This window comes from Struthio camelus, chromosome 2, assembly GCF_040807025.1.
Source record: "Struthio camelus isolate bStrCam1 chromosome 2, bStrCam1.hap1, whole genome shotgun sequence".
Classification (NCBI taxonomy): Eukaryota; Metazoa; Chordata; class Aves; order Struthioniformes; family Struthionidae; genus Struthio; species Struthio camelus.
The window spans coordinates 118,934,607-118,950,459 of NC_090943.1; the positions used below are offsets into that span (position 1 = coordinate 118,934,607).

The 15,853-nt window shown below is 36.3% G+C and overlaps 1 protein-coding gene across 5 annotated transcripts in view; it reads left to right on the forward strand.

Moving 5' to 3' along the window:
• Positions 1 to 15,853, forward strand: part of LPIN2 (lipin 2) — a 49,894-nt gene that overhangs the window by 18,425 nt on the left and 15,616 nt on the right. For all 5 annotated transcript variants that reach the window (XR_011139146.1, XR_011139145.1, XM_068932289.1 and 2 more), the window contains 6 exons: positions 1,342 to 1,437; positions 5,204 to 5,502; positions 8,775 to 8,882; positions 14,255 to 14,378; positions 15,052 to 15,373; positions 15,614 to 15,713. Coding sequence is in view for 3 of the 5 variants with exons in the window: in XM_068932289.1 (XP_068788390.1) it covers positions 1,342 to 1,437; positions 5,204 to 5,502; positions 8,775 to 8,882; positions 14,255 to 14,378; positions 15,052 to 15,373; positions 15,614 to 15,713 (1,049 nt within the window). In the remaining 2 variants the exon portion in view is untranslated. The remainder of the gene's footprint in view (positions 1 to 1,341; positions 1,438 to 5,203; positions 5,503 to 8,774; positions 8,883 to 14,254; positions 14,379 to 15,051; positions 15,374 to 15,613; positions 15,714 to 15,853) is intronic.

Sequence of the window (15,853 nt, forward strand, 5' to 3'; positions counted from 1 at the left end):
TGGAGTATCCTCTCAATAGTCAAATGAATATTTATTACCGTGTTTTGTACCCCTTTTTCTCTGGCATGTGAAGAGGCTAGGATCTATCGGCAGTCTCAAGATGCATGGCAAAGCAAAATATGCATGTTGGTTTCAACTCTGTACTGAAGACATATACTGAAATTTCCAGAAATCATTGTGATGTATAGCTGCTAAAATTAGGGATTTTTGTCCCAGTAAATCGTTATAAAGTAAAAGTTGAAGAAAGAAACACTGAGGTAATATTTTTTTTGAAAACTCATGTTACTCAGTTGGAAATATAAGAAAATATTTTAAGAATAAACTGTGGTTGGTAGTGAAATGAGTATGAAATTCAGATCAATACCATTAGTTCAGAACTTTTGCGGGGTAGGTGGAGGGGGAAACTTGTCTTAAGGATTTGGGTGTTGTTCACATGTTGGGAAATCTCTCTGTAACTTATCACCTCCTATGATGGGTTTCCTTGGCCTATAGTTTTATTCTCGTTAGAGTAAATGAGAATATGCAGGGTAGTGTCTTTCTCTAGCCCTCTGGCATTTTTGTTTCTTGGCAGTCCGTGTGCTAATATTAAAATTAGTCCTCTTTCCTTTTGTGACTGAATGTTTCGTTTCATATAATAAAAACTGATGAGTATTTCAAATGTTAATTCCCAGGGCTTCGAGATGTAATTCTGTAGATCTGAAACAACATTAACTGAAATGCAGAAATAACCATGGCAAACCTCTATCCCATTGAAGCCATAGTGTTAAGGTTACTTGTTATATGTGTATGTACATATATGTGTGTGTGTGTGTATATATATATGTGTATATATACACACATGCATACATACATTATTATATAGAGAGATACAGACAGAGATAGACACAAAATGAGCCTTCAAGAAGCTTCCAGTTTGTCATCTTGAACTTTTAGTATTTGGGACTTAAATTTGTACCAGGCCCCATTTCAGGTTGAGCTTTAAGAATGTGAACATGGACAGTCTCATTCATTCAGCATTCCTCCAAAAAAAGAAAGATTAGTTCAATTATTGTTATTTAGTCTTCTAGCTCTCCAAAGCAGATGAGCAAAATTCAGTCTTCAGATGTTTTTAAACCTTCCTCCAATTTTTCTTGTGGGTGTGTTAGGCCCAGAATCTCTCCTAAGAGCCAGACTTGTTTTGAGGGTAACAAAATAAAGATAGACTTCTTTCAAAAAGGAGAAGAGGAAGAAGGAGTGATGTTCATACAGTGGAATAAAGTGTATTATCAGACATAACTGGGGCTCAGAGTCAGTATTTTCCCCTAAGGTGAATTATTTATGTTAAATTGTCTCTTTTTGCAGATCGATATAGAAATTAATGGCGATGCTGTTGATCTTCATATGAAACTAGGTGACAATGGAGAAGCTTTCTTTGTACAAGAAACTGAGGAGGAAAATGTAAGGATCTTGTGCTTCATGATAACTACAATGCTATGTTAACAGAGCAATGCGTTGAAAATGCTTAATATAGTGTTGTTAGTATGATAACTTTTTTGAAAGCTAGATTTTCTGTGGTGGAGTCCTACATCACTTTCATACCCTGCTAAGGTGTATGGTATTCTGTAGAATTTTATCATTAGTGATAATGAAGTACCTATTTAGAACATTATTTGAAAGACTCGCTGAATTTTTAGTTATTTTGTTTTAGTATACTCATTCTTGTTGGCTGCAGTTATACAGATTGCAGTGCCTTATAATAATTTTTATCATAAGTTCTTACAGCTTGTGTTACTGACCTCTAAACTAATATAATCTGTTTAATTAGAAACTTTTTTTTTATGATTTTTGGTGCAGTTTTTCACTGTTTATCAGTGAAACTTTCAGCAGTTAGCAATAGCTTCTCAAACTTGAGAATTCTTCTTGTGATACCAAAATTAATTTCCCAAGACCTCTTGTCACTGGAAGCTAATGAAACTCAGAAAGAGAGGAATACTGATTCCTTTCTAGTCTGATTTCTTAAGGATATGGGACCTGTGTAACTGCAATATTTGTCAGTCCTGAGCTTTGTTTTTGATAATTTTTGAATCTGTTGGCACTTTTCAGCAAGATAGAAGTAAAGAAGGTTTAAGTATAAAGTTCCAAAAGGCTCAGTGGAAACAGAGGAGAGGTAAAATGTCTTATCTCAGTGGAGGAAAGGATGCAGTGTGAATTCATTCCTGCTATTAGGAACCAGAGTCTTCCATCATGGGAAATTGGCTTGATCAACTTTTTCTGGTTATGGCACTACTCCCTGTTTATTGTGAGGGAAGGGAGGAAGCATTCATTTTAAAAGCATTTATCATTTAAACTGGAAAGCGAAAAAAAGCATTAAAACTAGTACCATAAATGATAATGATCTTGGGGAGAGAAATCATAATCCTTAAGAGAAAGAAAACTTGGGTTCTGTTTTAGCATATACCAGGAGTAATATCAAAACTGAAAGAAGTTCTTTATAGATGCAGGCTGTGTCAGTCACTGATGGGAACTGATCAGTCATAAGATTATGGTTTGGTCTTTATCGTTTTGGTTTTTAGAAAGCGGGGATGATAACCACTACCTTTGTCCCTGATACAAAGTTTTAAGGAGGCTATTGCACTTGCTTTGTATGTTTTAATCTCTAACAAGAGTACCTTATCTGTGTATAGTGTGTTCTAGAAAGCTGATGGTTTGTGCTGAAAGTACAGAGTGAATTAGCTACAGAGCTGAAGACTGAGTTGGTATTTAGTCCCTGCTAGAGATTTTTACTTTGTGTATCTGCTGCTGATCACGTATACCCTTGTGGTCAGTTCTTGAGACTATGCTTAAACTATAGATACTAAAGCTGTCATCATGGTCCTCGAGTTGTTCAGAAAGCTTCTTTCAAGTGGGCTCTCTTTGCTGTTTTCAGGTCTTGACATCCAGAAATAATACCCACACACCTGAATTATGCAAATCAGAGACTAGTAGCAAGAAGTGTTCCTTTTTGGTGTGATATGTTGTGCTGAAAAATGTACATGAAGCTTTTTGTGTACTTTCATCTAGTACAGATACTTTGCGTTATACTTTCAGGACTATTATAACGTGACTTTCAGGCATCATTTTTCAGTAATCTTTCTTTTAACTTTTCCTTTGGTTTGGCTTCTGTTTTTTGAATTTTGTCTTAGTATTCTAGATTATTTATCATTAATTGCATAGAATGTCCAATTTGCAGGAACTTACGTGCTATCATTTTATTTGAATTTTTTCACTGTGCAGAATCTTTGTGTCTTTAATGCCGTATAAGCCTGTATTTTGCTCTCCTTTCTCCAAATTTTTCCACCTCCTAGCCAGTGGAGCAAAATTTGGTCTGTAACTCTTAACTTAAGTGAAATAAAAGAGTTTAATATTAAGCTAATAGCAGTTCAGACTTTGAACACATTGAAAGTAGTATCAGTGCTCTGGCCATTTCTGACCACTGTGTCATTCCTGACTGCAGCAATAGCTAATCTTCCTGATAATAGTGCCTGCAAAGTAAGAGGCATCCTGTATTTACTTCTGTTCTTATCTTGAAATAGGGCCCCTAACTTTTCCTCCTTTCTTTTTCCCCCTGTGCAAATTCCATTCTCTACTAATTTTATTTCACTTTGTCTTACTCCTTTGCTCCTTTACACAGTACTTTTTCTTTCAGTCCAAACATCAATACTGTTCAATTTCTTGTATGATGTAAAAGTGTTTTATTAAGACTTGGTGACTTAGAAATACAGATACCGTGGGAGGATAGACATTGTTCTCCACTCTACTTCCTACTATGTGAAAATAGCGTTATAAGCATGGGCCGTTGATCAGTAGAGCTCTTTCTCGATCTGAATCACTGCTTCAGAGGCCAGTGAATAGTACTTAATAGAAGGGGCATTTTTTTTAACCTGAATAAATTATAGTTATGTCAAGTTTCTCTTTTTGAAAGATACTTTACTTAAGTAGCGTCTGACATGGATGATAAGACAGAGTGCATCCTCACCAAGTTTGTGGTTAACAAGAAACTGGAAGGAGATGAAGACAGGCCAGAAAAAAAAAAGCCACCATATAGAAACAGCTCAGCAGGCTGGAAGATTGGGCCACCTGGAATTGCATGAGGTTTAACCAAGATAAATATGAAAGCCTGCACCTGGAATGGAATAATCCCATGCAGCAGTACCGACTGGAGTTTAACTGGGGGTACTGCAGCTCTGTAGAAAAGGCCCTGGAGGTCCTGGTGCACAGCAAGCTAAACATGAGCCATCAGTGCGCCCTTGCAGCAAAGCAGGCAAATGTATCCTGGGCTGCATCAGCAAGAGCACAGCCAGCAAACAGAGCGATGTGATTATACCAGTCTACCTGGCACTTGTTAGGCCAAACTTGGAACGCTGTACCCGGTTCTGGTCCCCCCCCAGTTTGAGAGACCTGGAAAACTGGAGGGAGTGCAGAAGAGGGCCACCGAGATGATCAGAGGGTTGGAGAAGTCAACATAGGAAGAAAGGCTGCTGGAATCAGGTTTGTTCAGAGAAGAGAAAGCTCAGGGTGATCTAACTGCAATTTTGCAATACATAGAAAGTAGTTACAGAGAAGACAGAGGCAGTCTCTTCACAAGGATGCACCGCAACAGGACAAGAGGCAATGGACGCAAGGGGAAAATTCCATCTGGTTGTGAGAAAAATTCTTCACCATGAGAACAGTTAAACACTGGAATAGGTTGTTCAGAGAAGTGATAGAAGCTCTCTCGCTGTAAAAATTCAAGACTCAGCTTGACAGGGCCCTTGATAACCTAATCTAAGGCCCTGCTTTTGACAGAAGGTTGGACCAGATGATCTCCAGAGGCTTCTTCCAACCCTAGACTTTTCTGTGAGTCTGTGTTTCAAAATAAATATGAAGCGATTCATTTAACTAGCTTGGTGTGCTCAAGGACAGATAACTTCAAAACTATTCCACTGCATGGGTATTTAAGCTTTGCTGCCGCAGTCAATTGTGCATGTCTCCTTGAAACTGTAGGAATATAAACACATTAATTTCTTTTAACTTTTTTATTTCCCCTGTTAGACTTGGTTACTTTTTGGATATCAGTCTTTTACAGCATTGGGCTATGGTATGGCCTCCTATCTAAACATAAATGAAAAGATTAATCTGTAGGCCACCCTGTATGTACATAACAGATTAAATTAGTCTATTTTTTGTTTGCTTACTTTTTATTTAGGAAAAAGTTCCCGCATATTTGGCGACTTCTCCAATACCCACTGAAGACCAGTTTTTTAAAGAGACTGACAATCATTTGAAATCAGGTGAAAATGAGAGGACGTGTCCGAACTCGGAAATTCCACATGCTATGGAAGGAGAGACTGTGTTCACCCCAGGTTCTGTGAAAAAGAAAAAAAGAAGAAGAAAGAAATACAAACAAGATAGCAGGAAGGAAGATCAAATCTCTTCTACTGGCACAGAAGAGATTTTTGAAATGGAAATAAGCTCAGATGATGAGAAAGGTGTTCAACCACTAAGGTAAACTATCAAATATTTTTTGACTGCTTTCACTGGTATCACTGAAACTTTTAAGAGTGACTAATACCTCTCCTCTATGCAAATAATGCCTAAGTTCCAAAAGACTGCAGGTAGGCTTTTCCTTTAAAAAACAAAAACAAAGAAACAACAAGAAAAAGATTATCACCTGTATCTCTAGAGAGTCTTTTAAGTTAGGCCATTTTGGTATGAAGGTGAAATAGAATTAAGCCCATTCTGATAAAGAAGCGTTGTCATGGTCTACTGCCTGACTGGACATTAAAAAGTTTCTAATGTAATTTTCTAATGTAATAGTCTCACAGAGTGGTTAGAAAACTCTATGTAAACTGCAGTATGAAATGCCTGTAGTGTACCATGTCTGACTTTGACTTTTCTGTAACAAGAAGCTTGCTTTGATTACTGAAAACTACAGAAACGAATGCTCCTTCACATCTGTAAGGAGAATTCTTTGCATATATGAAGTCATATAGAAAAAATATCAGTCCTGTATTTTGAAGTGGATAAACTATCAGCAAAGTGGAGCTTTATGTTTAATATGCTTGAATGGCAGTTCTGGTAACTTTATCTTGAAAGAAAATTCTCAAATTTACTATAAAGTACCAGTTAAAAAGGTGAGTGCAACAAAAAAACATGAATCTAAGTATTATTCCACCTATGACCAAGAGAAACTGCAAAAAACAATATCTAGATTTTAAAATATTTTCTACAATATCAATAGCTTTACTAGTCCTCCTTCATTGGTCTTGTTTTTTCACTCTTGTGAAATGTCAAAGAATTGCCATTTTAAAGTGAGTATTCTATCTGTCTATATCTAGGAATTGGTATTTCATTTAATGTAAGATTTTTTTTCTCCTTTTTTGAGGTAAGGATTAAGTTTATCAGTCATCAATACAGAAACATTAAGACAACAATTTGTGAATAACTTATCATAGAGAAATTATCAACATTTCCATCAAATACAGGCAGAAAGGAAATAGTTTTCATATTCTTTTTAAAATAAATTATTACAACTGTAGAAACACTTTAGAAATGTCATGCTAATAATGGCTGTTTTCATGATTACTGCCAATGATTACGATTCAGACTGATCTTCAAGCAATTATCTCAATTTTAGTAGACATGAATAAAAATGTGTAGGCTTGATTTAAATATCTGATTTCATCATAGCTGAGCAGGCCATAGTGTTTCCATAAAGGCTACCCTGGTTTTATTGTTTGTACATTTTAAAAGAATAAAAAATTGTAAAGGCTTTTTCTTTGTAAACCAGAATATTATTGTCAACAGAAACTTCAGCAGAAATGTGTTCTCAGTTGAAGAGAAAAGCAATGTGTTATGATGCAAAAGGAAGACTTTGTAAGACACTGGTTTTATACATATACACGCACACGTGCACACATATATGTTAAAAAAAAAACTTATCTATTATTAAGCACATCTTCAGATTTCAGAGTGTAGCTGAGAAAGGAAAAGGGAGATTGATGTTCCATTTGGGAAGGTCAAAATTTCAGCCATAGGCACCAGCATGTAATGTCTTATCTAGTTCTAGTCTTATAAAATGGGAGACAGGCTATTTCTTCTTCCATTTCCAAATATTAATGTAACTTATTTTTTTCAAATGTCTTTTATAACTGTACAAATTTTATATATGTATTTAAAGTATGTATGAAATGGGTAAGCATGGGAATAAGTCATAGCAGTGTTTATGAATGTCGCATAATAGGTAGTTTAGAATTAATAGGGAAAGTAAAAGTCACTATTTGATGCACACTGATCTGGTATTACTCTTCCCATCTTATTTTCAGTGGTCTTTAACTGCATCTGTATTTAAAACCTTAGAGATCAGACTTATCCACTGAGGGATGAAATCTGGTTATTTCATTCTTCATGTGAACAAAGTTGATGGCTAATTCCCAAGTGAATAAAATCCATTTATTTGTCATCTTGCCCCTTCCCAGGTGAGAATATTGAGGACCTGTTTCTCATCATCTTCTAGTTTGCTTTCTTAATTGTTTGATAACACCATTTACCTCTTTTTGAGATTCTTAGCACTGGACACAGCCAAAAATAGTATTGGATGTATTTCTATTGCTGTTAGTTTGGCTTATGAATACACAGGATGTAAAGTCTCTATTGCTGCCATCTAAGCAATAAACTTTCATAAGAATAGTGATACTGAATAAGAAGTGGAATATGTATCTTACAATGTTCTGTTTTTAAGATCCAGTACTTAACATAGAATAGACTGTCTTCCAAGTGAAAGGTGTGTGCAAATGATCACTGTAACTGATGCTTAGGATCTAAAGAGCTGTATTGTGTACTTGTGTAAACTCTGAATATTCATGCATTTTAATAGATGTTAAAATCTTTAATTTCTCTTATGGATGGAAAAAAAGCATTAATATTCCAAAAGAAGAGATCCAGTCCAACCATTCTGTTCATGGGGAAAAAAAATTCATAACAGTATCCTACGATAATTTATGTTACTTTTTGCAATCAAATTCCATGCACGTCTTCCTTGTTTTATATGTGCTGTAGTAGCTATAATGCTCTTGATCTAAAGTCAAAACTCAGAATATTCCTGAGAATAGTTATTCAGTAAAGTTCAGAAAGCTTAAAAAAAAAAAAAGTGTTTTAAAAGGACTTCTAAATAAAATACAACACATGCATGTTCAGTGATCTTACTGTTTTTCTTCAGTTACAAATATTGAGTAGAGTCCCAGGCCAAACTAACCTCTGCTCAAAGAATTACGGTACTTTTAGCTACTCATTGTAGTTTATGTTAATTTGTAAATTTCCGAGTGAATTGTGTGGCTTGTTGTTACCCCTATTTTTTTAAATTTCTAAATAGTATATATTTGTAAAATGCATTGTCAGAACTATTATTTCTATTTCACCGTTTTGGAAGTTCTAAAGTTGACATCATATGCATATTTTCATATTCAGCTTTAGTGGTTTTGGTAGTAATAACCAGCTGCAGAGGATGATATCACTTATGCTAGTGTGATTTCTTAGTTCAAGATTAACTTACGTGTCAGAGTAGTAGATTTTTAAGCTCCTGTGATATTTTAACTATTAACAGTAGTTTTACTGCACGTTTTAAGTTGTATAAAGATGCATCACAAGCAATGAATTCTTTATACACTTTTTTCTTTTGATCTTGGATTTTTAGTAGCATATAAGTGATTTTTCTAACTGAATTAGCAATGCAGATATTCTTATAGCTAACTTACTTAATGTTTCATGCATCTCCACAGAGGATCCTCAAATTCATCACCAAAGGATGAAGAACAGAAAGAAACTTTGATTTATCACTCGAGTGATCATTACCCCTTATCTGATGGAGACTGGTCCCCTCTGGAGAAGTAAGTCACTTTGGAATGATATTGTGCGTACAAAGGTGACGAATTATAGTAAAACTGATGTGCATTTTTTTCAGTTTTTTCTCTTGATCTGTAAAGCTATCAGACATGCCTGACTTATGTGATATCAGATGCTGCATTTGCTGCTTGCTTGGAACTTGGGGAACTTTCTGCTCGGTTTATACCATATGTATTAAACAAAATCTGTATCTCTTTTCTCAGATGAACAAAACTTATTACTCAAGTTCACTGTCAAGAAAAGAAAATGTAGTTAATAAGATTTGCTTAGGCTGAGAAAGATATGGGAAAGCAGATATGTTCCCTATGATTCAGCTTAGCATAAACAATGATTGGCATGCTATAAAGCAAAAGAGTTAAGTATGTAAGTTAGAATTTGCCAGGTGGAGTAACTTCAAATTACTCTAGATAAAGCTACTCCCTGAACTTGAGTCATATTCCACTTCAGAACAGAGGATTTGCTAGTTACTGGGATACCAGCCGAGAGATAACAGCAAAAGTAGCAGTTGATTGCGTATTCTTACAAATTGCCTAATGCAACCCCCCAATCAATTTTCAGTTACAGTGACTGGGGTACTTCTGTTTATACATTCAACCTTTTACAGTTTATGCTCTTCAAGCTATATTCTACTTGCATTCCCTTTCTAGGTTTTTCAAGACTTGCCCTTCAGGAGTTTGACTTTCGCCACTCTAGCATCAATCCCTGTCTATTCAAGAAAGTGTTCTGTCCATATGACTTGAGCCTTTGCACTAGCTTTGGAAAGCTATAGCTAGATTTCATGCTATGGCTTTCCCTGTGCCCTGTGTACAAGTACATAGCATGAAGCACGCTGAGCAGCATCTTGGCTCATTTTAACTCTTTGGAAGTTATCTAGTTTTGCTACTTTTCAGTTTGTCTGGGGATTCTACCTCACAACAGATGCATTCATAGTGTCACTGAGGATTACTGATTAGTCTTATGTGAGACCCAATTTTTGCATTTTACCTGCTCTATGCACGGGTGCTTGTTTTTCTGGTATCAAATAGATAGTTCAGCAGAAGAGAGGACGTTAAGCTTCAGAACATGCTTTCTGAAGTGCACGTAATCTCTCTGCTTCTGATGTTTCTGGGGCCATGGCTTCAGTACAGTCTGAATGTACCACACCATTCTTGGTGCCTGCTAATTCCCCCAGTGCATAGTTCATTAATGAGCACTCTCAGAAGTAGCTGGATAAGAAATCCCATTGTCATTCCTTTTTATGTTTTGGGCTGACAACCACATCCTTAGTTGTACTCAACGAGATGTAGTCTTCAAGTGTTCTCAGAAGATTTACGATTAAAAAGAAATCGGTGTTTGATCCTGAGGGTTGAGAGGGTGTCATGGACTGTCACCTAGCCAGCTGTAGCATAGAGTCAAGGCAGTCTTCTCAGTTTATCAAATTCTAGCAGACATAGATGAGCACATTATATCTGGGAGACATGATTTATTCCTCACTCACCTTTGCAGCTGCAAATCTGTCCTGAGAAATCCAACTGCATATTGCCTCTTCTTTCCAAATACAAGTGTGTTGTGTATGTTTTGTTCCTTATAGAATAGTATATCCAGCTGTACCCACCCGAATATTTAGATACCATCTGAGTAATTCACCTGAGTCCCAAAGAAAATCTGCCTTTCCCCCTCTCTGAGCCCTGACAGTCATATTTCCTGTAATAACCTCAGTGCAAGAAGGATTCTTTATCCTTTGTGGTGTCTTTGTGCCTTCTTTAGGGGGCAGGGAATGACCATCCAGATAATTTTTTTTTCTGTCTGATGCCTGATAGCTGCCCATTCCAAGTGACTGTCCTTAGAAAGACCCTTAAAGTGAACAGTGGGCTGTATCAAAACTTTAGGGACCAACAATGTAGAGTTCACCTCATTCATCAGATAACTTCTGATGAAGTTCTATCTGACTTGACGGAAAAAGGTTTCTGTTGCTCATATTTGCAAAGCTACTTACCTGGAACTCCATGCATCCCCTCACAAAGGGATATCTGGAGTTGATGTGGTACTACAAGTGGTATTGCTTAGAGTGGCCAAGAAACAGTTCAGTGGCATTCTCATGGCTGGTAGCGCTGTGATCTCCCACTGTATGACTATACACTTAACTCAAAAGTAGCAACCTCTTATTTTATGTCCAGCCACTAACCAGAATTCTTTAAGATGTGAAGCTCATTCATTTGCTGTCAATTCTCCTTCCTTTCTGTCCTTCTGAACCTTCTGTCTGAGCCAACAGCCTGAAAAGTGCCAGGACGTAAATGGTCCTCTGCAAAAGCAAAAGTTCTCCATCTTGAAATGATGGAGGGGCATTTAATGTCTTGAATGTGTCCTTGACTGTATATGTTGAAGAACTTTGGCTACTAACCATTCCACATTGTAGAAGAAAATTATATGGTGGAAGAAGAAAATTAAGTGATTTGTTTAAGTAACACAAGAAATGTAGGAGAAAGGTTTGGAGCGAGTCATCTTTGTCTTTAGCTGTAAGATTGTTTCCTAATTCCAAAAGGCTTTATACACACTTGAGAGAGAGCAATTTTTTGATAAAAGCTTTATAGGCTTGCTTGCCCTTGCGGACAGAGAAGGAATATTAATCTTTGCACTTAAGAAAGGCTTAAAATAGCAATATAGGTAAGATGAATGAGCTTCCAGCCTCTTGTAGTCTAATGATTTGTAATGTGAACTCTGTATGTAGGAGCATGGTATAAAGGGGAACTTGGTATATAGGGGTACATCTTCCTTCATTGCACCTGCTGTATGTTTACTGTTTTAAGAAGCAATATTAAACTTTTAGCAAGCTTTTTGTTGTTACCCGCTCAAACCGGAGGTTGTCATTAAGAAAGTGGCGGGTTATACTTGGAACTACAATGTGTCTTCGAATTGATACTTTCTTCGTTGTGATAATGGCCACAGGTTTACTAACCTGTCTTGTAGTTTAGGAGTAGGGCCAGATATGTCTAGGACCAGATGAATGCCTTACACAGGAGTAAACTGATGAATACATCCTGCCTTTTATGGAGAAAACTAAGGAATGATAGGTTTGATGAAGAAAAAGCAGAAGGCAGCCACAGGTCTCTTGGCTTACCAGTCTCCCATTTACCCTAACCACCACCCCAAATAAAGGGGTAAAAGATTCCTCCATGCATATATAGCAGTCCATGTTCAAATCCAAAGCTTCCATCTTAACCATCATGGGAGATGGTCATGATTTACCCGAAATGGGAAAGTGTGCTGGGGGGCGGGGGGGAGATTTGGTCTTGTTTTTTGGGGGGTTGTTTTTCACTCTTTAAGTTGGTCAAGTCACTGTTCAGAACCCCTGCTGCGAGCCAAGCGAAGATGATAACCTAAGTTTCTTCCATAAGGACAGTTCTGTTTGTTTCAAAGCACTGCCCTACTCAGGAGAATAAAACCAAAAAGAATGACTATTAACCATTTGTTATCTAATACCATCAATGTTCTTCCTGTCTGAATAAGCAATGTTAGCATGACTATGTCAGTATTGCAAGTAGTGGCTTTTTGACTTAAAACTTTTCCCAGAAAATGTTAATGGAAAACTGTTCCATTTCCTTAAATGGATAGGACCTTAGTTCTCAAAGCCTTAAGTTATTCAGTCCTTTGCAGGCACAACTGATTCTTAATAAATTAAGCTTAGACATAGGTTAATATGTCTGCATGGCGTCCAGCTGACTCGTGATTTAGGCAAAGCACATTGTTTCACACATAGGAAAAGTAAGTTCATGTTCCTCCTGAAAATAAATCTGCAGATTTATTGTATTTTAATTGATGTGTTACTGTAAAAAAGCTCTTCTAACAGTACCAAAAATGTAGTTTATGTAGAAAATTGTTAAAGGAGAAATGGAGGGAAAAAAATCTTTAAATGAGTTTCCTTCTGTGTCCACAAACGATCAAAGCTGGAACTTGATAGTAAGATGGCAAATCACATGTTGTAGATCTGTTTAAACTTCCTGCTATCTTAGATTTTCTGGTGTCTCTCAGGTTCATATGAAAAATAGACTAATGGTGCCTTTATTGTTCTATTCTTACTGTCTTTTTTGATGGAAAAGCTGTAGCTCCGGAGTCTGATCAATTTAATCTTGTATAACTGAATTTACTTACTCCACAGAGATCTATTTCTTATTGCACAACTATGGCCCTACAAACCTCCAGAGAGGTTCAGATAGGATACTGTATTAAATAACTAATTCTTTCAGGAATTTTGAAAGGGGGAAAAAAAGAATCCAGAGAAGAATGAACTCTAGGGGTTACTGTAAGTTTTTTAGTATTTATATATAATTGGTTTTATATATATATATATATAATATATATACACACACACACACACATACACACACACACACACACACACACACACACACACACCAATAATATATTTCATTGATTGTATATATATTGTATATATTATTGGTTTGTATGTATAAAAATGTGTGTGTGTGTGTGTATATATATATTTATATATATATAAAGTACCATGATTGTTAAAGTACAAAAAGGACAGCATTTCTGTAATATGAACTATAAATATCCTGTTCAAGAAAGGGTAGACTTGTACCTCTGCCAACACTAAATGTTCCTTCCAAGCAACAACTTTTTGTGTTCTCTTTACTCTCTAAGATTGTAAGAGCAGAATGATTTCAAAATAACGCCTTTCTAGCATTACTTAGAGTGAATTCCTCTGAAGTAAGAGTGCTCCTGGCTGAGGCAGATTTTGGACATCCCTTTTTGATTTATAGATAGAATATAATCCATAATTACAATGGAAAAAAAAATTAGGATGGAACCTTAAAAGGTCATATAGGGCAAACACATCTGAAGGAAGTTTTCAAGTAATCTCATCTCTCTTACCTTTTCTGACACGTCTTGTCAATGTCATTTTCCCCTGCCTTGTAGACCAGGAACTGCTGTTTCTTCATGCATTTGTAAGTTGGGTTTGCAAGAGTTTTGTTACTAAAGTATTGGTGTAGCAAGCTAAAGTGCCGTATCTTGTACTGAGCAAAGGAATTTAAAGCTAATTTCTTTCTTAATTTTTGGTAGTAGCTAAACTTTTATTTATTTATTTTGTATGGAAGGTGGGGTGAGAGTAGAAAGTTATATCTACACTGCAGATACAGTGGAGAAATCTGTATAGGGTGATCAGTATGTAAGTCCCATAATGTGATTTTAGTTTTAACCTAATTTCTCACTGTTTGAAAACCCAGCTGGGCATCTTGCCCTGTTGCTGAATAAATGAAGCTCTGTTAAGCCAGAGAAAACTCTACCAACACTTGCTGGACAACAAATGCATTTTAAATACTGTAGCTTTCTCTTTTTGTTTTTGTTTTACTAGCCCTTTCTCTGAGCCAGTCTGCCCTAAAAGTGATTCAGAACTAGAAGTTAAACCTGCTGAGAGCTTGCTTAGATCTGAATCTCACATGGAATGGACATGGGGAGGATTCCCAGAATCAACCAAGGTAAAGATATTTATTGCCTGGAACTCCGTGAACTGAGTTTTCGCTCATCTAAAACTCTGACCTAAAGGGTATAGGGGATCTGCTGCTGTTATTCAGAACAGTTTAACTGAAATAGGAAAGGAGCACCCCCTTGTGGCTGACTGACAGCCAGCTTTGTTGATTTCAAAATCTGATCAGCAAAGTTATTTCAGAAAACCTAGCAGTAAAAATCTGTAATTCTTGAAATTTTTGTTAGATACTGAAGAAAGCAACTGTAGAAATTAATCCCCTTTATTTATTTTAAGTGAAGTCCTAGTTCATTCCAGAGAAATAGGAGCCTTGACTGAATAAACTTGGTACCTAACAGGAAAACTGATGGCATAAGCCTCTGGTACATCCATATTTATGCTTTTTCTTGCCCTGATTTGGTCAAGTGAGAATTTTCCTAGTCTAGTTGCTTTATTGAACTTGTAAAAAAGCTAGTATGTAGCTTTTGTTGCAGGAAGCTGTGCTAATTAGATGAGCTATATTTTATGTTGCTAAAATACATTTTAAAGTATTTATCCAGTTTATTCTTGACCAGGAGTCTAAGCTTACTGACAAAATTACGATAAATACAAGTTTAATGTTTATACTGAAATAAATAAATGTTTTGTGAAATGAAGGATTGACTAGAGGTGGGGTTTTTTTCCAGATAAGCAAGAAAGAAAAACTGGAACATCCCAGAACAGCAACCATTACACCGTCAGAGAAGACTCATTTTAGGGTCATCCTCAGCTCTGACGAAGTTGAAGATGATGTTGTGGTGAAAGATTCAGTCTGTACAGTACTGAAACCTGAGCCAAGAACTCATCCTCTGCTTAAGCAGATGGATGTTAAAGATTCTCTTGCTTCTGCAATCACAGAACCACAAGATTCAATACCATTAGATGCTGATCATCATTCCAAACTGTTGGTGGATCCATCACCAGAAACAAAGCCACCAGCAAAAATTGACTCCCCTTCAAAAAAGAAAGGTATATAATAAAACTATTCATCTGTTCCTCCAGCGTGATCTGCCAGATCTGAGGCAGCACTAGAAAAAGTGGAAATGTAGCTGTTCAATATTTCCTATTCAAACTATTACCTGACTAAAACTGTAATTAAACTCTGAAGTTTATAAATGATATGAGTAAATCTGAATTTTCCACAATTATATTCTTATTTAATGTGTTTGGATAGGTTCTTCCTAGTAATCTTAATTGTAAAATTAACAGGGGTGCACAAGCGAAGTCATCATCAGGGGCCTGATGATATCTACTTGGATGACCTAAAGGCTTTGGAACCTGAAGTTGCAGCACTCTACTTTCCCAAAAGGTAATTCTGAATTAAGGTTCTATGGATTTAGACTTGTTTTGCTCTTGAACTACATGAATTATTACATATATGATTTAGGTGCTCATGAGTCACTATAGATGACTCATGTAGTATTGGACTCCAGGTTCTAGGCTTTTGTG